The sequence below is a fragment of the Lemur catta genome, chromosome 14, assembly GCF_020740605.2.
Source record: "Lemur catta isolate mLemCat1 chromosome 14, mLemCat1.pri, whole genome shotgun sequence".
NCBI lineage: Eukaryota > Metazoa > Chordata > Mammalia > Primates > Lemuridae > Lemur > Lemur catta.
Genome location: NC_059141.1, coordinates 13,211,825 through 13,237,728, shown reverse-complemented (window position 1 = coordinate 13,237,728; position 25,904 = coordinate 13,211,825). Strand labels below are relative to the sequence as shown.

The following is a 25,904-nucleotide window of genomic DNA, read 5'->3' as shown; positions in this document are numbered from 1 at the left end:
AGCTTAGCTGAGGGAGTTAAGCTCAAACCCTCCCTCCTCCTCCCCCTTTCTCACCCCAGCTGCACACGCTAATGCTCCTTCTCCCAAAAAGTTTATGCTCAGTGAAAGGAACAGTTGTAGGTTCCAGGAAAGCACCCCCTCCTCCTTTTTCATGTATTCTCAAGTAGCTTGGTGTCTACTTGAGACCTCCTTGGCCACGGATGGATGGCTTAGGATGCAATGCTGAGTCTGTCTTTCTTTCTTTTTTTTTCTTGGAGACAAAGTCCCACTCTGTCACTCAGGCTAGAGTGTAGTGGTGTTATCATAGCTCACTGCAACTTCAAACTCCTGGGTTCAAGCTATCCTCCTGCCTCAGCCTCCTGAGTAGCTGGGACTATGGGTGAGCACCACCACACCTGGCTAATTTTTTTTATTTTTAGTAGAGATGAGGGTCTTACTCTTACTCAGGCTGGTCTCAAACTCCTGATCTCAAGCAATCCTCCCACCTTGGCCTCCCAGAGTGCTAGGATGTCAGGTATGAGCCACCATGCCAAGCCTGCAATGATGAGTCTTTATGACCTAAGACACTCAAAATGAAACCCAGTTTTCAAAATGATGGTGCTTAATGCGTGCAGGGCACAGAGTAAAGCTACAAGGCAAGCTCAGCGTCTTATCCTTCCTTCCATCTCTTCCTACATCTTTCAACCCCATCCTGAGTTACCCAGACGTGCTCTCAGTGCAAATAACCTATTTCTCAAACACACACACACAAACCACTCTCTTCTTCTTTTTCCCTAATCAGCCATGCCCTGGCTCTCAAATAATAGGTCAGCATATTTCATACCAAGATGCCAACCTCCGTAAACCTAAAAAGGTAGGCTTGTTAATGGAAATCAACATCAAATTGGTAGCTTCTTGGATGGGAGGTATTTTTCTGCTTGGAGGCCTCCTAATACTTCTCAATGCGCACACATACATATAGAGGAGTCAGTGACTTGGCACCCTAATCTTACAAGTTTTCCAGTCCTCCTGTAACTAATGGATATTGGGACAAGGTTACTTTGTGGTAGGAATCCCTTATTTCAGAAGAAAAGAAAGATAAGGTGCAAAACACAACACTGCATTTGCTTTTGCTGCTCTTCCACAGTAGAATCAGGGACCTCGGTGGGCACTCAAAGGCCTGTGAACCAGTAGTCATGGGGGTATTGCTGTCCTCCTCCAGAGTCTAATCAAATCCCAAACTAGAGGTAAATGATTCCAGGGCTTCTGAGTGCATTCTTAACTCCTGATGTGGAGTTATGGGGATAGGGTAGACCCCACAGCAAGCACTGATGGTGACACACCACTAAGCCAGGAAGCTGGAGGCAGCATACCTTTGCAGGTGAAACATTTGATGTGGAAATGTTTGGTCTGGACCCGAAGCACTTCACCCTTGCAGGGCTCCCCACATTTATGGCAGTGAATGACAGGCTTCTCCGACGGGTGGTGAGGGTCCTGAGGGTGGGCCACTGAGAGAAAAAACAACAAAAGATCCAAGTGAGCAGAAAACATTCCTACAAAAGTGGTCATATGGGCATGCATAAATATCCCCATAATTTTGGTATCAAATGAGCGACACATATTGATTCAACAGCATGAACTAAGCAATCCCCAACCCCATAATCCTGAGGGCATGCAGATCAATAAGAAAATTGTGGCTAGAAGAGTCCAGTGGGGGCGACAGTGGCCACAGCCCAATAAGTGTCAGGGGCATTCAGGGGTTGAGAGGCAGTTGTGACAGTGGTTTAGGGAAACCCTCCTAACTATTGTTTCAGGTGGGAAAGGGAACTCTGCTAAAGAGCTTTAATGGCACTGGGACCAGCCTTCATGCTGAGGAGGACTCATTTCTGAGATCAGGCCTGACCTGGACAAACCCTAGGTTATGTCAAAGAGGAATGAAAGCATATGGCCAAGGGCAGCAGCCAAAATGGCTGACTAGAGACATCACTTATCGGATATTCCCACCTAGAAGGTAGTATACTGGACTGAGGAAAGTGGACAGCATTTGCAGCCCAGGTGTGGATCGCAGGGAGAGACGACAGAGACATCTGAGGGCCCAACTGAGAAAAACAGCAAAGCTGGGAGAGAGGAAGATAAGAGAAAACAGTGTCATGGACCAAACCCAGGAGAGGCTTGGAGCCCAATGAAAGGGTAAGGGGTGATTCCCCTACCCCACCTGGGTACTATCAGTGGAAAGCGGGACACAGAACATATTGGGGATGCTTCTACCCTCCACGAGCCCAGGCATGGCAGCTAAATAGGAATAACAGGGTCAACCAGCAAACCCCAGGAGTGTGGGTGTTAAAAAGGGATACTCCATGGGAATATCCTGCCACAGGAGACTGTAGTGCTGGCTTTCTTGCACCTGAACACTTCCTCCTCTGCATCTCATCCAGTCATGGTATCAGAGAAAGTAATTTTGGCTCAGGCTGGCTGGTAGCAGCAGCCCCTCCCCACCATTGCAACCACGAGAATACTCTGAACCAAAGAGTACATGAATAGCTACTTCTCTAGGGTGGGTGCGCATTCCTGGCCGAGCCAGCCAGTGAGAGCAGGGCTGTTGCAATTTGTGAGCTTCTTGCCCACTGGCATTTCACTAGATTGTGTGCTGGTGGCTTGGATAGGCAGGCCGCACCTGGTGCTCCCCAGACATGAGAGTGGTGTAAGCAGATGCAGGAGAAAAATCTCAGTCCTGGACTTGGGTAGCAATGAAACCCTTGTGGACACATCCAATGGGGGAATGTAGAGGGGCACTGAGGAATGGGGATGTGTGAGTGCAACCATCCTCCACCCCCACTGGAGAACCACCATATTGGATATGGACACGGCATTTGGAGTGAATTAGTCTAGCTCCTGGTTCCCATGACAACCATATCCCCTGGGTGCACTGGCTGAATGGGAGCAGTGGCTTCCTATATTCGTATCCCTTATGAATACAGATGCAAAAATTCTCAACAAAATCCTAGCAAACCGAACTCAGCTACACATCAAAAAAATAATCCACCACAAACAACCAAGTGGGCTTCATCCCACAGATGCAAGGATGATTCAAGATACACAAATCTATAAATGTGATTCACCACATAAATAGAAGTGAAAACAAAAGCCACATGATCCTCAATGTGCAGAAAAAGCATTTGACAAAATTCAGCACTCCTTTATGGTAAGAACTCTTAACAAAATAGGCATACATGGAACATACCTCAAAATTATAAAAGCCATATATGACAAACCCACAGCCACCATCATACTGAATGGGGAAAAATTGAAAGCATTCCCATTTAGAACTAGAACCAGATGAGTTTGCCCGCTGTAACCACTCCTATTAAACATAGTGCTAGAAGTCCTAGCCAGAGCAATCAGGCAAGAGAAGAAAATCAAGTATATCCAAATGGGGAAAGAAGAGGTTAAACTATCACTCTTTGCTGATGATATGATCTTATATCTAAACCCCGCCTCCAAAGATTCTGCCTAGAAATTCCTGGAATTGATAAAAAAAATTCAGCAAAGTCTCAGGTTACAAAACCAATGTGTACAAATCAGTAGCATACCTTTACACCAACAACAGTCAAGCTGAGAATCAAATCAAAGACTCAATACCTTTTACAATAGCAAAAAAGAAAATAAAATACCTTGGAATATATTTAACCAAGGAGGTGAAAGACCTCTACAGGAAAAACTATGAAACACTGAGGAAGGAAATCTCAGAGGATATAAACAAATGGAACAACATATCATGATCATGGATCGACACAATCAACATTGTTAAAATGTGTATACTACCCATGATGATTTACAGATTCAATGCACTTCTCATTAAAATACCAATGTCATTTTTCACAGATCTAGAAAAAATACTTCTACACTTCATATGAAACAAGAAAAGAGCCCAAACAGCCAAAGCACCTTAAGCAAAAAGAACAAATTGGGAGGTATCATTTTATGAGACTTCAAGCTATCCTACAAGGCTATAGTAACCAAAGCAGCATGATACTGGCACAAGAACAGAGACATAGAAAAATGGATCAGAACAGAGAACCCAGATATAAAACCATCCTCATTTTGCCATCTGATCTTTGACAAAGCAGACAAGAACATACACTGGGGAAAAGAATCCCTATTCAATAAATGGTGCTAGGAAAATTGGATAGCCAATGTAGAAGAGTGAAACAATATCCACACCGCTCACCACTGACAAAAATTAACACAGGATGGATAACAGACTTAAACCTAAGGCATGAACCTGTAAGAATTAGAGAAGAAGAGGTTGAAAAAACTCTTATAGATATCAGCCTAGGCAAAGAATTTATGAAGAAGACCCCAAAGGCAATCACAGCAACAGCAAAAACAAATAAATGAGACCTGATTAAATTTAAAAGCTTTTGCCCAGCCAAAGAAACAATCACTGGAGTTAAAAGACTACCTACAGAATGGGAGAAAATATTTGCATGCCATACATCCGATAAAAGGCTAATAACCAGAATTTACAAAGTACTCAAGTGAATCAACAAGAAAAAAAATTAATTGACCCCATTAAAAAGTGGGCAAAAGATATGAACAGAAACTTGTCAAAAGAAGATTGACTAATGGCCAATAAACATAGGAAAAAATGCTCAATGTCTCTAATCATCAGGGAAATGCAAATTAAAACCACAATGAGAGATCACCTACTCTATTGAGAATGGCTTTTATCAAAAAATCCCAAAACAACAGATGCTGGTGTGGATGTGGACAGACAGGAACACTTATATACTGTTGGTTGGACTGCAAACTAGTACAACCTCTATGGAAAGTAATATGGAGATTCTTCAAAGAACTAAAAGTAGACCTACCATTTGATCCAGCAATCCACTACTGGGTATTTACCCAAAGGAAAAAAAGACATTTTATAAAAAAGAAACTTGCATTTGAATGTTTAGTGCAGCACAATTCACAATCGCAAAGATGTGTAATCAACCAAGTGCCCATCAATACATGAGTGGATTAATAAAATGTGGTATATATATATACCATGGAGTACTACCCAGCCACAAAAAATGGTGAACTAATACCTTTTGTAACAACCCTGATTGAACTGGAGACCATTCTTCTAAGTGAAGTATCACAACAATGGAAAAACAAATACCACATGTACTATTAAATTGGAATTAATTGATCAACATTCATGTGCACATATGGTAGTAAAACTCAATGGAAATCAAGCAGGTGGGAGGGAAGAGGAAGAGATGAGTAAAGACACACTTAACAGGTACAATGCACACTATCTGGGTGATGGGCATGCTTATAACTTTGACTCAAACTGTACAAAAGCAATTCACATAACTAAAATGTTTGTAATCCCATAATGTCCTGAAAGTAAGAACTAAGAGTCCAGTGGGAAAAACACTAATACTGGACTTGTTCCTCTGTGGAGCCTGCTGTCTTCTTTCTTCCTCCCAAAATTCTCCACGATGACATAATGGAGCCATTAAATATACAATATTGTTGGGTTCAATATTCTGTAATGTGTATTTGTAATATGTGTTTATCTCAATTTAGAAAGCACCTTTCAGCAGGCATTCACCGCAGACTGTAAGTTCCTTGAAGATGGGGACCATTTCTTCAAGTTCATCCTTTTTTTCCTCCCCAGTTGTACTTCTTCCTTCCTTCAGCTCCGCAGAATGCTCACGCACTAAAGTTGCTCAGTAAATGCTTCTTTACTTGTTAATTAGCAAGTGCTGGATGGTTTCTAGACTTTACCAGGGAGTCATACCTGATCTTAATTTGGCAACTTATTTAACCCACTTGGAGGCCCTATTATGAGCTTATAATGAGCACGGTTCCTGGTATATACACTGCAGGCAGTAATTTTTTAAAAAATAAACTAGGAACCATGTGGATTTCTCTGAGCTTCAGTTTCCTTCCCCATAAAACAAAGAGGATTGGTCTAGAGGATTCCTGGGGTCTTTTCAGACTCTAAAATCACATGATGGGGCATACAGGGTTACTCTCTCAGTTTCCAGAGTGTGGCCTTCAGAGAATAGCAACCATTGCCACTTCCCTCCCTGGGACTAGGATGCACACCTCCCCTTGACAGAGGCTCAGACAAGGCTGTGACAGGACACCGGTGGCTTTGAGCTCACCAAGTGTCTTCACTGAAGTTGCACTTTTTCCAGCCAGAGAACGTAGACTGGCACTTTTTGCTACCAAATTCCTTTTTGGTTTGGGTCCTCAGAAGCAGGGAACATGTGATATAAATTACACACATGACATAAAGTAGCTATGTGAGCATGGCACAGGACAAGAATAGTGAACCCAAAATGAATCAGCCAACAGAAAGATGATTTTTTTTTTTTTTTCACGAAAGGTAAAACCAGGTTGGGCAGGGGCAGATATTGCTGGAACTCAACTCAGAAAGTACCTCACAGCAAGGGGCTCACTGCACCCCACAAGTATAATAGTTCATTGTTGCTCTCAGACCTCTGTAATGTTCTCATTTCACCTGGAAAGAGTTTGAACAAGACAGTCCAGATAATCCATTACTGGCTAAATTCTGAGAAACAAGATTCTTCTTGTGAGATTTTAACCAGAAGCAGGTATAGTTTCAGGTTAAACATCTGATCTGCATTCTCTAAAATGGACCAACCCTGCGAATGTCCGGCAAAGACATCAAGGTTGAAATTCAACTGCATTTTGCTTATCTACCCACGGGGATCTCTGTTGAACAGAACTTAGTATTATCACAAGGAGTTAAGGAGGGCCATGCTATCAAGATTTCTAAATAATTACTGACTTCAAGAGTGATATGTATCAAGGTCAAAAATCAAATCACCTGGGCATTAAAGAAAAGTTGCCCTTAACAATATCTGCTTCAAGTGCTAGTGGAGATTATGTGAGTTGTTCTTGTTTTTTTAAGTTAATTCCTGTTTCCTTTAAGAATGGAGAAAAGTAATATTTATCGGGTGTCTACTAAATGCTGGGCGTGGGGCAAGGTGCTTACACGTAAGCCACTTTATCCATCCTCACCATCCCTCTGTCTCAGCAAAGTGAATCATCTTGTTCCCATTTCACAGATGAGGAAATAGAGCCTCAGAGAGTTGCACAACCTGCCCAAGTTAACAGTAAGGGGAAGCTCAAAGATTTAAACCCAGGTCTTTCTGATTCCTAAGCTCACGCTCCTCCCAGGCCATTTGTATAAATCAGAAAATTGTTGTAAGTCAATAATAATTATTATTTATAATTATTATAATTATATTTATAATTTAATTTATATAGCCAGGTTCAAGTGCAGTTCTAAAAGCAGCAGCTCAGGCTTTGGCTTATAAAGGGAATACACACAGCTAAAAGGTCTCAGCACCTGGGCATGGCACCCAGGTGGTAATCCTCAGGGCTTCCTGCTGAGCCCGTAAATCGGAACCCCTGGTGCCACAGATTAAAAATGCAGATTCCTGAGCCCCACAGACCTAGGGGTGGGAGTCATTGGGGATCTACCTTTTTAGTAAGCTCCTCAAGTGATTCTTAATGCATACTCCAGTTTAACAGCTATTTCCCTTTAGACTTCAGACAATATGAATAAGCCAGCTATAGATAGAGAAGAGTTAAAATTTAAAAAGTAATTCGTAAGACCATCCTTTTCAGCAACAAGATGAGAACACAGTGAATCTCTTGACTACAAGGGAGTATGCATTTTTTGGATAAGAAACTGCACTGCAGTTTCTCTTGACACTTGAATTTCTTCCTGCTAAGCAAACCAACCATGCTGAGTAATGATGAGACAAGGAAAATATCATTTCACTTCTTGGCTTTTCTCTGTGTCTGAATAAAGAGAAGGCAGTGCAAATGCTGGCACCAGCCACAAAGGTCAGAGTTGGGATCAGCATCCACTTTTTGCAAGCGTTTCCCTGTGGAAATATATATTACATGACCAAGTGCTCCATGCCCAGAGATGACTTCTGCTTTCACCCAGAGCTGAGCAGAGACTGTATCAAGTTTACTTGCCTTTCCTTCATACAACAGCCCAGGCAGACACATATCAGAATAACACATTTGTGAAGAATTGGATTTTTTTGTGTGTTTGTTTTGAGACAGAGTCTGATTCTGTAACACTGGCTAGAGTTCGGAGGCCTCATCATAGCTCACTGCAGCCTCAAACTCCTAGGTTCAAGCAATCCTCCCTGCCTCGGCCTCCCAGAGTGCTAGCATTACAGGCATGAGCCACCTCATCCGGACAGAGATGGGCTTTTTAGATAATGACAGAACCCAAAGACCAAAGGAGATTCAGTGTTTCTTTCCACCCAACTCAAGTCAGTCTAAATAAAAGACTCTCTCTCCTTTTTAAAGATGAATAAAGGGGTTCATTTTACATAACTGTCTTTGACAGTTTGGTTATTACCAAATGTATGTTTGTTGGCTCAGTCCTACAATTTTGAAATATGTGGATCAGTTGCAATACAGACATGATGTTAATTCTGCACCTCTTATTTGCCAGCCGGCTCAGTTGCTAATTGGTACTTAACTGTTCTGTCCTTCAGAGCCTGGGTGGTCCCTGCTTATTCTGATGAGGAAACCAAGGAGCAAAGGGCTTACATTCCTTGCCCAAAGTCAGAAGTTATTGGCAAAAGCAAACTTAGCACTCAGGCTTCCCAACACTTTCCCTGTACCAAGTAATCAGTGATTTACCTTGGAACTTGGGCAGACATGGCTAAAACCTTCCATGGCTCATCAATTTTCTTGCCTAATAAGAAATATACACTGAAAAACCGAGAGCATGATTGCACACTTTGGGAATAAAGAGGCAATACATATGAAGAGCCAGGAGTCTGCCTGCCTGAAAAGGTAAAGGGATTCTCCGCGGCAAAATATCCAGGTTAAAGGGATTCTGGCTCCCCAGATAAAGCAGCCAGCCCACTGCACAGCTAACTGAGGAGTTTCCCAGTCTTTTACCGTCAAATATAAAGCAGGACAGCCACATCTCCACGCAAAAGTTCAATTTTGAATGGTTACTTTTGAAATGTCTATTTCATATCTCAGGCAATGAGACAGAGGAATTGAGACCATTAAAGAAATTTCAGTAACCTGCAGGACCCTCAAACAGAGGCCACTGCAGTTTATAAAAGGAAAGCCACAAAGCTTATGCAGAGCCCTTCCTTCAAATCCAGAAGTAGCCTGATCTTGCCCAAGCTACTGGCCTCTGGGACACAGACCAGGAAGCTAGACCACCAGAAGGAGAATGTCTGAGAAAGCATGTCTGAAATTTAAAAATCTCCTTAGCAGGTAAATATCACAAAAACCCATGACTGAGTACTGTTAGTTATAACCTGTTCTGGGTTATCTGAAAGATTCAGAATCTCCCAAGTAATATGCAAATTCCCTCTCCCAAGTCCCTTTCTCTCTCCATGGCACCATCATTCCTTTACCCACAGGCCTTTGAAATGACGCAGTGCCTGATGGCTTTCAAAGCCCCTCTATCTGCTCTATCTCATTTCACTCTCACAGGAGCTCTGAGGTAGGAAAGACAGGTACCGTCAACCCAATCTTAGAAATGGGCAAACTGAGGCTCAGGGGAAAGAAGTGACTCACCCAAGATGATACAGCCAAGAAATAAAGAGTTGGCAGCAAACTAATGCAGTGACTCGTAACCCAGGCTGCCCTTTATGCCAGAATAATCCTCCTAATCACCGGTGCTTGAAACCTTGCAGTCATCTCGATTCCACCCTCTCTTCCATTTCCCACTAAATTCTGTCCACCCTCACATCTCTTACTCATCCCTTCTCTCACCCCACTAATCCAGCCCTCAACCCCTTTTTCTCAGATTGCTGAGTTTCCTACTCTTTCTTTTTCTGTTTCTTTTCAGTTTCCTGGCTCTTTCTTTTCCAAGGCAACCTACAGGGAGTAGTCTTCTCCAGGCGGTGGAGCATAACCCCCCACTCCTTAAGTGTGGGCTGTGCACAGCAATTTCCTCCCAAAGAGTAGACTATGGATGGAGAGAAAAAATGAGTAACCTTACAGTAGAGAGATCTGACACACACTGCCTCAGCCAGGTGATCAAGGTCAATATCAACAGTGATATGTTGATAGAATGTAACTTTGATATGATGTGATGAAAATGGGCGCTTTGCTTCTGTGATCTTTCTTCCCCAAAATACTCTTAACCCTGATCATGAGACAAATCCCAAATTGAGAGACATTCTACAAAATATCTGACCAGTACTTCTCAAAATTGTCAAGATCATCAAAAACAAAGAAAGTCTGAGAAACCATCACAGCCAAGAGGAGCCTAGGAGACACAATGACTAAATGGAATGTGGTACCCTAGATGGGATCCTGGAACAGAAAAGGGATGTTGGGTAAAACTAAGGCCATCTGAATAAAGTACAGACTTCGGTTCATAATAATGTGTCAGTATTAGTCCAGTAATTGTAACAAATGTATTATGCTAATGTAAGATGTTACTAATGGAGGAAACTGAGTGTCGGGTATATGAGAACTCTCTGTATTACCTTCATAATTTTTCTATTCATCTGAAACTGTCATAAAAAATAACATTTATTTTAAAAAGAACAAAAACAAAAAAACTTCCCATAGCTCTCTCAGTCCCAATTCTTCAAGTTTAAAGTTCTCTGCCTAGCTTCAGAGATTTTCAACAGCATGGCTCAAGCTAGCTTTTTGGATATCTAAGAAGAAACTACATTTGTTGAGTACTTATCCCTGTGCTAAGTGGTTTTGAACTCAGGCAGTCCAACCCCAGAGGTCGAGCATGAAAATACTCTATTTGTGTTAATATATAAATCTCCCTTGAGCTCAGTTTTCTGACCACTTCCTGGTCTAGCATCTTCCTTTCCCTAGTGCCTGCACCCTCAATGTATACCCCCTGGGAACGATTTCTCTTCTTCCCATTTGTTCCATTCAAACCTGACCCACAGGGCCAGCCCAGGTCCTGGTGCTTCTCTGAAGCTTTCACCATGGCTTAGGGTTGATCAAATACTTCCTTCTCCTCCACACCTCCAGCACTGAACATCCGTGCTGTCACTTGGCACTTAATTTTCTCTTGTTTTTGTTTATTTTGCTTTTGTTCATAATGCATCAATCCTGGCCCTACAGAACTATAAGCTCAGTAAGGTCAATTCCTTCAGATTTCTGAAATAGTTCTATTTCAAATATCAAATTACCTGAGTCATCATCTCTGTACTTCTCAGTTCAATTTTAGATTAGGGAAAATAGGGTTACTACCCAGCAACACTACTGGGGCATCTTCCAAGTAAAGCTACAGGGTCCCGAGCTTCTGACATTGCAATAAATAACATGAGAAATATTATTATAAGTAAAATTTATTGAACACTTAACTATTTTCCAGGCACTGTGATAATTAACTGACACTCACAAATAATCCTCACAACTGCCTTATAGGGTACTATTGTGTAATTCCTGTTTTTCAGAGGAGGAAACAAAGGCTAAGAAGAGTTGGATTCCTTGTCTGAGATAACACAGCTAAGAAGTAGCAGTTCGATTCCAAAGCCCGAGCTTGGAGGCACTGTGCAGGGACTTCCACAGGAAAACATTATCCAGCCCAGGAGGAAATCCAGTCAGTGCAACGTATTCACTAGTCTCCGATTCCACAGCCTGGAAGTGGACACAGCTACATCATCATTCCAAAGGTAACACCTGCTAGTTAATGAGCAGATGGGAAACAATGCTTCATATAAAAACAGAAATTATTCCAGGATGCAGCAATTTATGGGAAAAGAAAAGGTACACAGTGAGACAGCAAGGAAATGCACCCTGCCACGAGCAGAGGCCTGGCTTGGAAACCTATCCCTGGGTGAGACTGGTCTGGATTTGCAATCACAAGATGGTCCTCTGCATGGGAAGGCTGATTTCTGCTCAAAGGCAGGAATCCTCTTAGGAGTCTACGTTTCAGAGAGACTGCTTCATTACCTAGAATATTTTCTCTGCTTCTACCCCATTAGTTCTCACTGAATTGTAAACACACATCACAGAGATGTGCTCTCCCCCACCTCCTACTTCCTTTCTTTGTGCTAGAATGGTTCTAAGCATTGCACCAAAGAAATAAGAAACTCAAGAGTTTAAATAAATATACAGAGTGCTTAATTTGCAGTTTACATAAAAGTCCATTTCCTGCTGTGGCAAGTGGTAGTTACTTGAAGCTACACACATTGTTGCCCTGTCATTAGTTGTCCAAAACGATTCTTCTCTTGAATTGGGTTCCACGACCTAAGTTTCCCATACCATGTGAGTCTGGTAATCGGGATTATTACTTGGCACAGACACTCCTAGAGGGCGGGCAGCATGGCGGCAGGTTTCCCCGCCAGCTGTGGCTCTCCACGTGGAAGATGTCCTGGTACTCGATTTGCCTTTTCTGTGGCAGCGCCACGGGTCCTTGCTAGTCTTCCAACCATAAAAGACACTGTCAGCAACCTGTCGGCAACCCGTCAGCCAGCCTCCTGATTATAGAAACAGCCTCTGCCCAAATCCAATTAATCTGATTCCCCCAAGGCAAAGAGGTACTAGGATTATCATAATTCGGCCAGGAAATTTCCTCTTTGCAAATCACTTGACACACTTGCCCCGCTGCGCTACACCTGCCTTCTAGATGTGAAGGTTAATCATAGAAGGGATTTTAAATCAGCTTGGTGCCTTCTCCTCCACCTCTTCCTAACAGGGTGACTCCTTCGGCACACCTTCTGACTGAGGTGACTCAGTGAGACAACACCTTCTTTGACCTCCTCTAGCCTTTCTCTGACCATGCTCAGTCATTTTGCCTTGGAATAGTCATTTGTATACAAGTCCCACCTCTTCTCCCTGGCAGTAATTAGAAGGGACCTCAGACTGGATGTTAGGAGACCTGACTCCCAGTCCTGCCTTTCCTGCCATGTGCTTCAACCTCCCCGAGACTGTAACAGAGGCTGAGCATACGTGCCCTACCTCCCCGGGTGCCAGTAGAGACAACATGAGGTCATCTCCTCCTGGGAGCTGCTATGGTTTGAACGTCCCCTCCAAAATCATGTTGAAATTTAAATGCCATTGTAAGTGTTAAGAGGTGGGACCTTCAGGAGGTGATTGGGTCAGGAAGGTCCCTCCCTTACGAATGGATTAAGGCAGTTACAGCGGGAGGAAGTGAGCTGTCACAGGAGTGGATTCCTGATAAAAGGATAAAGTTTGGCCACATCTTCTGTCTCCCAAGCTGGTTATCCCTTCTGCCTTCCACCACTGGATGATGCAACAAGAAGCCCTCTTCAGATCTGGGCTCCTTGACCTTGTACATACCAGCCTCAAGAACTGTAAGAAATAAATTTCTTTTCTTTATAAATTACCCAGCCTGTGGTATTCTGTTGTAGCAACAAAATCGACCAAGACAGCCCCACAGCCCCAGGATAGCACACAGACGCCCGGTGTCAGCTGAATGTCAGGCAAGACTGTCACTGGCCTGTGTGAGCAGGAATTTCTGAAGCATCACAAGAATCCCTTCTGAAAACGGATTGAACTGTTCAAGGTCACTCAGGGATCTCAAACTGTCCCTGTGCCAGCAGTTCCACTTAGAAATGGATCGAGTCAAATGACTGGGCTGTGGCTTCAGTCTGAACCCTGCTGGCAGAACGCCGTATTTTTATGGACTGCGAGAGAACCACGTGTGGCCTGGTTCTGAGAGCGGCAGGGGCAGTGGTCCCACCGGAGCTATTTATAGGAACACGAGTTGAGAGAGGGTCACAGTCAATTCACATTAGGGCTACGGTCCTGAGACAGAGTTTACTTAGGTATGGTGTCACCATTGCCTTCTACCTGCTAATTCCAAATCCAGACATTGTAGAGGGGTTAAAAAAACAAAGATCAAAGAACTAAGATGTCTACTGAAGAGTCCCTGTGTGGTACAAACCCATCTGTTAACAGCACAGGAAGTCTCCCAGCTGTCTTTCTTTTTGGCTGATTCTACCTACTTCCCAGGACATACTTGGAATCACTGACTGGTTAAAAATAACATTTTAGACAAACTAATGAAGGCACCTAATATGCGTATGGCATGTCACAACTTATAAAAGATGTTCAAAGATAATAACTCCCATGATCCCATCAACCCCAAATTATCTTCATTCTGCAGCTAGGAAAACTGAGCTTCAGAAATGTGAAGGGACCCACTCCAGCAGTAGACAGCTCCAGCCCGCTGTGCCCAGCCCTTGGCAGTTTGAAACCAGCTATGGTGGAGGCATTACCAAGCAGGGCCATTCTCTGCCCACCCTCTGGAGAGCTGGCTGTTAAACATTTACCAGCACACCACTGTGTCCATGGTTGTACTGCCAATAAGCAGCAAAGTGAGGCTTTTAATTCAGGTGCTTATAAATCTCAGAAACAAGAATTTGAACCCTTCCAGGAAAAGGCAGTCCTGCTCCTGCTCTGTGAATAAACACACAACCTCACCTTCCCCCGGGTCTCTCCAGCGTCTGCACACCCACTGGGAGATGAAAGTACAACCTGTGTTCACAGTATCCAACATGCAGTGTCAGACATGATGTTACAAATTCTAGAACCACTCTCTAGATGCTTAGGCTCCTGACTCCTCCCAGACCTGAAGAACAGGCTCATTGAAGCTTTCTGTACGACATAACTTTGCTGGGCGTCATCTTTGCAAGAAAAAGCAAACACATATAATCTACAGCTGTCACCTTGCTAGGTAGTCTCCTATTCATCCAGTGACAGAAAGCATAATCGTGGTGATTTGATCATTCTCTTACTTAACTTCAGGGTTTCTTCTGCTGGAGTGGAAGGGATGAGATTAACTCCTAAAGTTTAACAGAGCACTTAGTGACATCTACTATTTGAAAAGAAAAAAATACGCTTGAAGTCCAACATGGGACTGGGAGGAGGAGGAAAGAAGGAGAAATTTTTTTTAAACGCCTCCATGAAACTCCTAAATGCAAACACTTGGAAAATAATGTCTTATATCAAGAGTCAACAAATTTTGACTCACCGAATGCCTCCTGCAGGATGTCCTGTGTGATGCCAGGGTTCGTGGAGAACCCCGGAGGCGGATGGCCCTCCCCCATCCCCCAAGGCAGAGATCCCAGGATGTGCACGGCACCACGTAAGACCCACCAGAGGAGCTGACCAATGAGAAAAACCATTCAGGAGCTGTCCCAGGAGGGCCCGGCTTCTGAAGGGAAAAGCAGGCAGGAGGCCCGGCCAAAGAGTTGGAGAAAGTTTCAGGGAAGAGGGAGTGGAATTTGACACTATGGGACAGGTGACAAGGGGAGGACGTTCAGAAAGCAGGAAGAGCATAAGGTAGGGCCTGAAGGTGAGAGTGCCCAGGACGCATCCACACACATAAGTCAGGCATTGTCCTGCAATGGAGGCTTCGTGGACAAGAGCAACTCGAGGGGAGGTTGCCTCCGGGCATCCTCGAAGGACAAGCAAAGGAGCTCAGACTTTAAGAGTTCCCCCTCTGCCCCTGGGTCGAGGTCTTCAGATGAGTGGTATGATCAGAGCACGCTCCGGCTTGCTTTTCAGGCCTGTTTGTCAGCTCACAGAGCAGGCAGATGGGGAGCCCCCGCGCTGTGACATGACAGCCCGTGGGGCGGTCTCAGCCTCCCGTGGCAAGCCGGTGGCAGGACGGGTTCTGGTTAGACAGTTTCTGGTGGCAATCCTGGCTCTGCCCCTCTGAGCTCTGTGACCTTAGGCAAGTGACTTATCTTCTCTAAGCCTTAATGTTCTCTTCTGTAAAATGGGGATGAATCCTACTTGGACACTTAGGAGGATAAATGAGCTAATGCATGTAAAGTGCTCAGGACTTTTCTTGACAGAGAATGCACAAAAAATGGAAGCTGTTACCGTTTCTGAGGTGTTTCAATGTGGGGAATGGTGGGTCACCATCAGGAATGTCCATGTGCTCCATCTCAAAGTCAAATATGTTGAATTTCGGGCTCTGTCGTCTTCTCTAACTTTTAGCAGTGGACACCTGCTTTTCCATGGTGCATGTTCAGCTCAGCCAAGGAATCTCGCAGCTGTCAGTATCCCCATCTCAGCTGCACCCATAGTGCTGCAAGCAGCAGGTTTAACTGCTTTACTGAGCTATAATTCAGACATCACGCAACTCACCCACTGAATGTGTACAATTCAACGGTTTTCAGTATATTCCCAGCTATGAAACCATCACCACAATCTAATTTTAGAACTTTCTCATTACCCCAAAAAGAGACCCCAATTCATTAGCAGTCACTCTCTACTCCCCACTCCCTTTCCCAGGTAACCACTAATCTTTCCATCTCTACAGAGTTTAAACAGCAGGTTTGATTAGTATCTGAGAAATCTCAGCTTCTCAACACTTGCATAGCAATGAGAAGGAACAATTGTATACACATAAACAGATAAGAATCACCCAGCACCCTCTATATATCTCACACCTTATTAATGCATGAAATCCTCCCTGGATTATATGTGTTTTTCGCCAGCACATCGCAACAAAACATCCTTGTGATCATTTCATCTCTGCTTCCCTCTTGCGAAAGAGCCCATAAAAAGACAGATATAAAAAATTTGAATGAGATGTCATCAGACCCGGAGTTTTCACAAACACGACTTGCCTAGAGGTATGTCAACACCAGTGGCAGCACCAGAGAACTGCCAGAAAATTAGAGACAACAGGCTATGCCTATGAGTAACTGAGCACTCGCGGAAGCAGGGTGCTGGGAGAGGTTCAGGGCACGGTTATCAAGAATGCAAGCAGTTTGTATCTTCAAACAGTGTGGACTTTCAACTCGTTTGTACAATCCCTTTGCCACACAGCAACCAGCATGATCTTTTAAGGACACAGTTGAGCAGACTGTTCCTTCTCTCCGCACCATCCCGGATGCCCCTGGCCCCGCCACTGCTCTGAGCTTTTCTCACGCTCTCTCCGCTTCCTCCCAAGCTCCAGCTCTTAATGCTTCAAGATCTCCAGGTGCTGTTTTCCCTTCCTGGAAGACTCCTCCCAGCTATTTCTGAGGCTGGCACCTTTTCCTCCTCCTTGTCTCACCCTCAAGCAGCTCCTGTGTCACCTCCTCCGAGAGTCTCCCCGAACCGCCTAAGTAAAGGCATCTCCCAGCTTCCCTGCTACCCCCATCTCCGTTACTTTCTTTATATTTACCACAATCTGAACGCTCTATTTCTTGCTTTCTTTTCTGTCTTCTCCATCATAAGGTGTCCCGAGGGTCTAGCACAGTTGCGGCACAATGTCTGTGCTCTGTAAATGGATGTTCAGTATGTCCATGATTTTAACACCAGCCTGGCTGGGTGAAACTGAAAGTTGGGTAAGTACCTTGGTTCACCAACAGTATCTATCAATTAGGTAGTTGTGATGATGTCGATATAACGCAAATGATGACAAAAAATAAAAGACTTAAGTCTCTGACTCAGGAAAAAAAAACAAAAGCTGAAGGAGTGAGCTAACTGATGGACCAGTCTCAAACCCACCCCGGCTAAGCTCCCTGAATGAGAACCACACAGCGCAGCACAATTTCCAGCTGACCTGGCCTGCAGGGAGGAGTTGGGGTGGCACCAGAGCCTTGGAAAAGCTAAATGACCTCAGAGCGGGACATGATGATGGGAACAGCCAGCAGGCACTGCTGCAGAGGGGTCGCTGCTCCCTCCAGTGGGCTCCTGAGCACACCTGGCTGCCAGCCCCAAAGGCTTTAAAACCACTGTTCTCCTGGGGCCACACATTCCTGCATCAAATCGTCAGCAGATGCCTCATTTCATCCCTCTGCATAACGACAAACTAGAGTCTCCAGCTTGCTACTGAGGGATGCGGGCACCAGGAACCCAACAGGCAAAATTCCTGGGTGACGTTCTATCACAGGACAGTGGGAATTACACCACAGAAAGCCACTCATGGGGTCCTGGCATATAGTTCATGCCAAGATTACAAAGCCTTGCTCTGCTGGAGGCAAAGTGTGAAGAGACAGTGAGGTGGAAATGGGTGGACTTTCCTTAGTTCCTCAACTCACCTATCAGCTCTACCTTCCCGGGTCCCAAAACTTATCTGATCACTAAACTCATATCATTGAACATGGACCCAGATTTTATTCAATCAAGAGGCATAACAGCAGTAACGGCAGTAATAGCAATTAGCAGGGCTTGCTGTGTATCAGCATTGTTTTAAATGCTTCATATGTATTAATTGATTCAATTCTCACAATAACCCTCTAACATTGGTACAATTATTGTCCTTATTTTCTGATGAGGACACTGACGTTAAGTGACTGGCCCAAGGTTGCACAATTAGTAAAAGGAAGAGAGAGAATTCGAACCCAGGGAGTCTGGCCGCAGAGCTTCTATTTATAAACATAACTTACTTTTTAGGCAAACCCATAACATCCCGAAGGCTTAGGGGATAAGTTTACAAAGCCACCAAGGCAAAGGAACAACAACTGTACCACAAGGGGCAGGTGAGAAAGAGATGGACACATACTACAGGGAAGGGCTTCGCAAGTTCAGGCTCTGAAAATCCCAGCTGAGGGCAGTTTGACACTGCCTCTCTGACTAGTTGCAAATTTAGTTCCTCTCACCACCTCCATCTTAGTCTTATTTTATCTGCAAGGGACCTTGGGCCAGTCCTTTGGCCCTGGGCTGTGCACCTACGCGGCTACTTACATAAACTCCATGGATCAACGGACCTTCATTAATGTTGATTAAGCATCTGCTGCATGACAGGTGTCACCTTGATGTTTTCACATAGTATCTCATTTAACCCTCACAATAAAGATATGGAGTAGGTAGTAGGGTTTTCCTCCACTGAAGTTTAAAAAACCCATAGGCTCATATGCATAAGAAACAAAAATGCTTAAATGCATGATGGCAATTGCCTACCTCACTCCTTCCATCCCCTGCATGCAAACGTGCTCAACTTTTGGTGTTTTTTTTCTTAACACTATGCTTAGACCAACTCAGCCATCATCATTACCATCCTACTCCTGTAGAAGAGGATCCAGCTCTCACCAATATGCCTACACCACAAATTTTGGTTAAATCTGTGGTCGGTGTGTATACTCTATCCTAGTTACATTCTCTACACTTTGAGAAGGTAATTATTGTTCTACTAGCCTCTGCAGTTCATCCTATGAATTGATTCCTTTTCTTGAACAACTTTTCTATTCTCTTGAGTTTAATCATTTCCTTTTCTCCCACCTGCCTTACATCCTATTTGCTATCAATTTTTGTTGTGATCTCCTAATAATTCTCTCCAATGCTCAGATTTATCAGATAATTATCAAACCTCCACACTTGGAGAGAAAAGTGGGCATTTTCAATGGAAAACCAACCCTGACTCTCAGACAGGTTAAGAGCTTGGCTCTCTGTCCTCTGGGAAGAGGCAGAGGTGGATTCGCCTGATAGCAATCCCAGCATCTGTTCCCTGGCAACACACCCGCTGGGTAAAGACCAGAGTTGTGCCAGCTGTGGCCGCACAACTCCAGAGGCTGCTGCCCCACGCTCAGGCGAGAACAGTGCTCTGAAGAGGCAACGCACACGCCCTGCAAACAAGGTGCCTTCCACTCTCGTCTCCAAACACCGCTCCTGGTCGTCTTGCACCGTACTCGCCCCCCAGCTCTGAAAGTATCATATTGGCTGCCTACTCTCTGGCTGGCCTTGGTGGCTTGATTCATGGCTTCTTTGTCTACCTATCATACCAAACTGCCACATTAGTGTTGCCTCACGGTGGTCCTGCGGCTTTCTCAGCAGGCACGGCCCCTTCCCTGGGGTGTCTCCACCCTATCTGCCTCTTCCCATGGTGAGAAGCCACTCTTGGGCTCCTGTTGCAAAAGTCCAACTTCTTTCTGAATCCTGTCGTATGTTGCAAGGGTGCTTCTAAGTCAAGACAGGAGCGATAACAAACATGCCCTGAACCAAGGCATGGTTAAGCCTTTCCTGCTGCCTGGCAAGCTGGCTATGACATTCCTAAGGGAGGGGTGAACTCTCTCCAAAGCCCTTAAATTATAATTTGTCTGGAAAAGCTCTAATATGTCAAAAATGAATGCCGGGTAGCACATGATGCCCAGCAATGGCGGTGAAGAGCTGGTCACTGGCAGGCGGGATGGCACAGGATGCCCGGCCAGCCCAGCCCCTGTTCCTCTCTCCTTGGCTGTGATGCAAAAGCAAAGAAACCAGGTGAGCTTGGTGACCAGAAAGTGGGGAACCAGACTCACAGAGAAAAGTGATCCCAAGTGGAAAAGCAACTCCAGAAATACCAGGCTTGGAAGCTGACATGGCCTCTATGGGGGTTTTCTTTGGACGTTCCACTAAACTTCAATCAAGCAGCATTTTACTCAGTTTAGCAGCTGGGGCAGTTCTGTATCAAGCACTCAAAACAGAGGACACTAAAACTCTGGCCAACTTCTGTTTAGGATAAAGTGATAAGTGAATGATTCAGAAATTGTTTTGTCAAAACGTTCCAGTCGCAAATGGAGAAACCCAACTTAACCAAAACGTACCTGTTAGCACAATAACAGCAGGACTCAGGATTGCCCAGGGAAGCACCTTATTCTGTCTTCATCCAAATAAAGTTTACTTAGTATAGATATGTGGTCTAAACCAACAGTTTTCAAATTTCAGGTCATTTTTTTTTTTTTTTTAGAGACAGGGTCTTGCTCTGTCACCCAGGCTGGAGTGCAGTGGTGTAATCACAGCTCACTGCAGCCTCAAACTCAAGCGAGTCTCTTGCCTCAGCCTCTGGAGTAGCCAGGATTACAGGAATGAGCCACCGTGCTCAGCTTTAAACTTCAGGTCTTGACCCACTGGAATATAACATCAGTTTAATGGATCGTGACCAGAGCATATTTAAAAAAATAGAAGAGAAGAAAAAATAGCAGAGAGTAAAGGTACGTATCATTTCCCGTGACTTTTATTTGAGCCATTCATAGGTGTATGTGCATGAATCCTGGGTCTTGCTGTGTGAACATGTATTTCTTCCTGGGGTAGGTGTGGTGAACACCACATTCCACCCCAGACCATAATCTGGAGGCCCTTTGGCTGAGTCCTGCCCACAGACATGTTTTGGTTGGCCCACACAATCATTTTTTAAAGAGAAAGTTGAGTCATTTGTCAACATTTAAGCATCTGGAGATTTTACGTAAAAATCCCTATTTGTAGCTGCTCTTGAAAATTGGAAGGTCTGGCAAGTTGGCCTGCATCCCTCCACGGGACCTAGGATGGAAGACAGAGTAATTCTTCCCTTTAGGGAAGGCCACACTCTCCAGTTTGCCCCAGGCTCTGCTCACTTAGGTGCCCTGCCTGGTTCTTAGAGGCATCTGTATACATGACCCCAGTTCTAAACATCCACAACTCAATGCAACCCACAAAGCCCTCCATGTCCGGTGCTATACCATGTGGCCAACAGTGGCCTCTGCCAAACTGAGCTGGTGGCATTTCCTCATACAGAGGCTGCAATCTCCTGCTTCTGTTTTACTAATTTGAAAACCTTTCTCTCAATTCCCCTTTAGCCACTACTGCACTCCTGTTCATCCTTCAAAGCCCAGTCTGCCATGATCACCTAGCAGAATTAATTATTCTCTGCCCTGTGGCATATTACTTTAATAGTTCTCTATTGAGTACATTTCACATTGTATCATAATTACAGATTTATGAGTCTATATTCCTTGCTAGACTGTAAGTGCTTTCAGGTCAAGAACTACTTTTTATTTGTTTCTTTATCTAGATTGCTTATCTCATGTTAGGCTCTGAGGAAACATTTCCTAAATAAGTATGATCATGTTCCCCACCCCTACACATCATTCATTTCCATTCAACATTCAACATTCCATGAGTGCTTTCTATAAAGCAGACACTGTATTGTGGATATAAGTTGAATCAAATACCATCCCTAACCTCAAGAGACTTACAGAACCCCTCAAGGCCAATCTTAAACTCCCACCTTTCCATAAAGCCTTTTCTGATTCCCTTGTGACAGTGCTTCTTCCTTCCTTTGAACCCCCACGGAATAGTGTTTATATCCCACCTTCCATTGCCTGGTGCCACCTCTATATGCATTCTCAATCAGCTCCTCCAACACTCGCTGACTCATTAACCCACTGAAGGTAGGAACTTTTCAGTGTATCAGATTATCCCCGAAATGCCTTGAAGATAATAGACCTCAATAAGATTGTGATGTGATCAAGACCACTACTGGAAGCCCTTGGCAATGTCTCATTGCCATTTCTGAGTTTCCACCTGGGACCTCTACATGATGCAGAAGTGATGGTATTTTCCAGGAGAGCAGGAACAGAGGGGCTCCCACTCTCCTTATAGTGCTCAGCATAACTGGGCTCTAGTCCCTCACATATCATTCCTGCTAATAGTCCTAAAACCCTGTTCCTCCATGGCCATTCTGAATGACAGCAGTCGGTGAACCCCCATCTAGTTCATGTGTCACTTATAGGACCCTCCATGGACCCAGGTACCCACAGGCCCTGACACTTTTCAGAGGGGTACTCAGCCCTCTCTCCCATTCCCCATCAGACACTCCAGTGAGGAATAACCTCGCTTTTCCCCACCATTCATTGTTCTTCTTAATTCTTCTTAAACTTCTCCTTTCTCAGAATGTTTCAAATAGTGAACAACAGAAACAAAAGAAAAAATACAGAATACTGGAATATAGACAGTATACAGTTGATCCGTGAGCAGCATAGGTTTGAACTGTGCACATCCACATACACCCAGATTTTCCTCTGCCACCCTGAGACAGCCAGACCAACCCCTCCTCTTCCTCCTCCGCCTACTCAATGTCAAGATGACAAGGATGAAGACCTTTACGATGATCCACTTCACAAAATGAATAGTAAACACTGTATAGTGGTAGTGAATGAAACACTCTAAGCTTGGATAATACATTTTAATTCCTCAAAGACTAAAGAGGGAATGGTAGACTTTGTGAGCCAAGATAGCTAATGAACTTTTACCAACAAGTTCCAAACAGCTCTGCCTTCCTCAGTAAACACGCTCACCTAAGACTTGTAGAAATGGGAACTGATGACTAGAGAACAGTGCACCTGTGACTTCACTTTAACTTTAAAGCCACCTTCCCCAAGCCAGGCTGAGTACCAACTTACCCCCATGAGAAAGTACCTTGCAACTTCCTCCCACCCTCTGCACCCCCAGTATTATATACCGACAGCAGTTTCTTGGCCACTCGGCTCTCACAGAAAGTCTGCTTCATTAGGAAATCAGACTTCCTCTTACACTGCAGGAGAGCCCCAGTGACAGTGATGTCCTGTCCTTTACCTTCTCTTTGTCATCTGTGCATCGTGAGCAAGAGTAAGTTTGCAAAAGGGAATGGAAAGGCTGTTTATATATAAAAATTCTGATTTAGCTACCTGTAGGGCTGGTAATATTACTCACAGAAATCACAGATGACCTACCCAGTGTCAGAGCGTGGTCCCTGAATCAGGAACATCAATATCACCTGGGAACTGTTGGAAATGCAAAATCTCAGGCCCTTTCCCAGACCTGCTGAATCAGAAACTCTGGGGGCGGGGCCCCAGAAATCTGGGTTTTCACAAGCCCTCCAGATGATTCTGATGCCAGTGGAAATTTAAGAACCACTGTCTGAGATAGTAATTTCCTTGGAAGTATTTTAAAAGCCAGCACTCTTCATGGTTAAATCCAAGTATTCAAACAAGTCAGCCTGTTTGATTGCAATGGGACACACAAACTCACCCCTGTGCCCCCCAGGGCACACTGGACCATAATAGCATTAATCATGTCAGTCTGAGCACAAACACAATGTTTCAGAGAAAAGAGGTCATGCATAACAAATATTCGCTCTCCCCACTGTTAACAAAATTTGCCCTTGAATACGCAGCTCCTGCCAGTTTGGGATAAACATACCTCCTAGTATGAGTCACCATCAGACGACCACACAATGCAATGGGAAGCAGGGCTGGTTTCTACTGTGGCGTGCCCAGAGGGAGCTCAACCACAATGGGAAGAAATCCTGCACCACTCACTGATTGCTGAACCTTCTGAAAAGTCCTCTGGCTCTTTAATGCTGGCTCAGGAAAACACTCAGCATTTGACGTTGGCGTATGAGAAGCAAACAATAACAGGATCTTCTTTCTTGCCCACCCCGGACATGGTTGGGGGCCATGAATAGGATGACAAAGAGAGCCACCTCCTCAAAGTGAGTCAGATGCCAAGATTTTCCTCTAGGTAGGGTGAGTCTCCCATAGTATGTCTTCTGCAGGAATTTGGAAGTGTCAACTTGTTCTTTAAAAGAAGGTTTCTGTGATGCAATACAGGTGGCTCATTCTTCCTAGTCACTTGGCCAGGTAATGGGAAAGGCAAGAGGCAGGGTGACCTCCCAAAGTCTGGGAGTAGCTAACAATAGATGAGGTCCCACCTCCATTTTAGATGCCCACTGTCTACATATTCTTGACTTCATGCTTCTCATCCAAATTTGCCCTCAAGAGGGCAGGGGATGTGTTATAATTTTTTTTGTTTTTAACATGTGAAGTCCTTTGCCTTAGCCTTGGAAATCCCACTGTTCAGACAGCCCTTCTGGAGTGAAGATAAACTGGGCAGAGCCATACTTAATGGTAAGAGCAGCACCTTCATTTATAAAACAAGTAAGAGCAATTCACAAGCGGATTGCTTTCTCTCAAGTGGAGCATGATGACAACAACTGGAGCTCCCCTCCCCCGCAAAGACGGGAAGTTCACAATTAAGTTGTGTGAATAAGTCACTGACCAAACAATTCATTCGGAAATTCATAGCCTCATGGCGTCTCCTTTAATCCATAACTTCCCTTTAGACCTTACTTAGGAAACGTCCTTGTTGTTGGTGTCCCCTTAAAAAGCTTGGGCTTTTTGAAGGAAAAGATGAAGAACCTAGACATGTCCATGAGCAGGGTGGGGTGGGGCATTAAACATCCACCTGGATGGAGGAGTGGCCTGGGAAGCAACTCAGGAGTTGCCAGACACATGAGGAATTATTACATCGCAATGAAAGACCTACTGTTCTCAGACTTCCCTGAGGATGGAACAGAAGTGGGTTTTGATTACATGAGGAGGCTGCGAGCCTGAGTGGGCAGTGCCCGCGTGGGGGTGTGTTTGGGGAGGAGTGGGATTAAAGGGGGGAGCAGATACCATGAGAGGCAACAACACTTCACAGCTCTAAAGGTTGTTTTATGAGACCATATATGAAGTCAACAAATACTTGAGGAGAAACAGAGCGCACTCTTAAATTGCACAAGTGACAATTGTTTCACTTCTGCGCTTACTTGGGTGCACAGAGTAATTCTAGAAGAATTCACAGAAGGGGTGGGCCTTTCAGGAGCTCTATAAGGAAGCAGAACTTGAGTCAGGTCTTTGATAAGGCAAGGAGGATATATGTGTTTCTCATGAGGGCAGGCGGGGCAGTATGGCCAAGGTTGGGGAGGAAGATGCTCCATGATTATTCAAAAGGAAAAAGGGGAGGGTGGGGATGGAAGTACAATTAGCACGAGTTTGGGAGCCAGAGAGGTAGAAAACTGGGTAGAAAATGCAGCTCTTCTACACTGTAGCTAAGTGAGCATTGGCAAGTTTGCTAACTCTCACGGGCCCTCACCTGGTAGGGGAGAACACCCTGACCTCCATGGGTTAGAAGATCAGAGCCAACGTATGTAAAGCTCTCAACACAAAGTCTGCCATTTAGTATGTGTTCAATCACTGACAGATTTACTAATACTACAAATTAAAACAAGATTGGCTTAGAAGGACATTTATTTAGATGGGAGTAGGGAAAAGGTAATTTAGGGACTCGGGGAGAACCCTGCATGATAAGCAGGAAGCTTTGAACTTCAGGCTGTTACTTATTTAGGGTTTTGAGCTGGGAAATGATGATTCAATGAACTAAGAGGATGACTTTGGTGCCAGCCTGTAGGTCACATTTGAGAC

At 44.4% G+C, this 25,904-nt stretch overlaps 1 protein-coding gene across 26 annotated transcripts in view; it reads right to left on the bottom strand.

The window, feature by feature from the left end:
• Positions 1-25,904, bottom strand: part of ABLIM1 (actin binding LIM protein 1) — a 284,900-nt gene that overhangs the window by 135,004 nt on the left and 123,992 nt on the right. For all 26 annotated transcript variants that reach the window (XM_045568902.1, XM_045568910.1, XM_045568899.1 and 23 more), the window contains exon 2: positions 1,353-1,487. In XM_045568902.1, the coding sequence (XP_045424858.1) occupies positions 1,353-1,487 (135 nt within the window). The remainder of the gene's footprint in view (positions 1-1,352; positions 1,488-25,904) is intronic.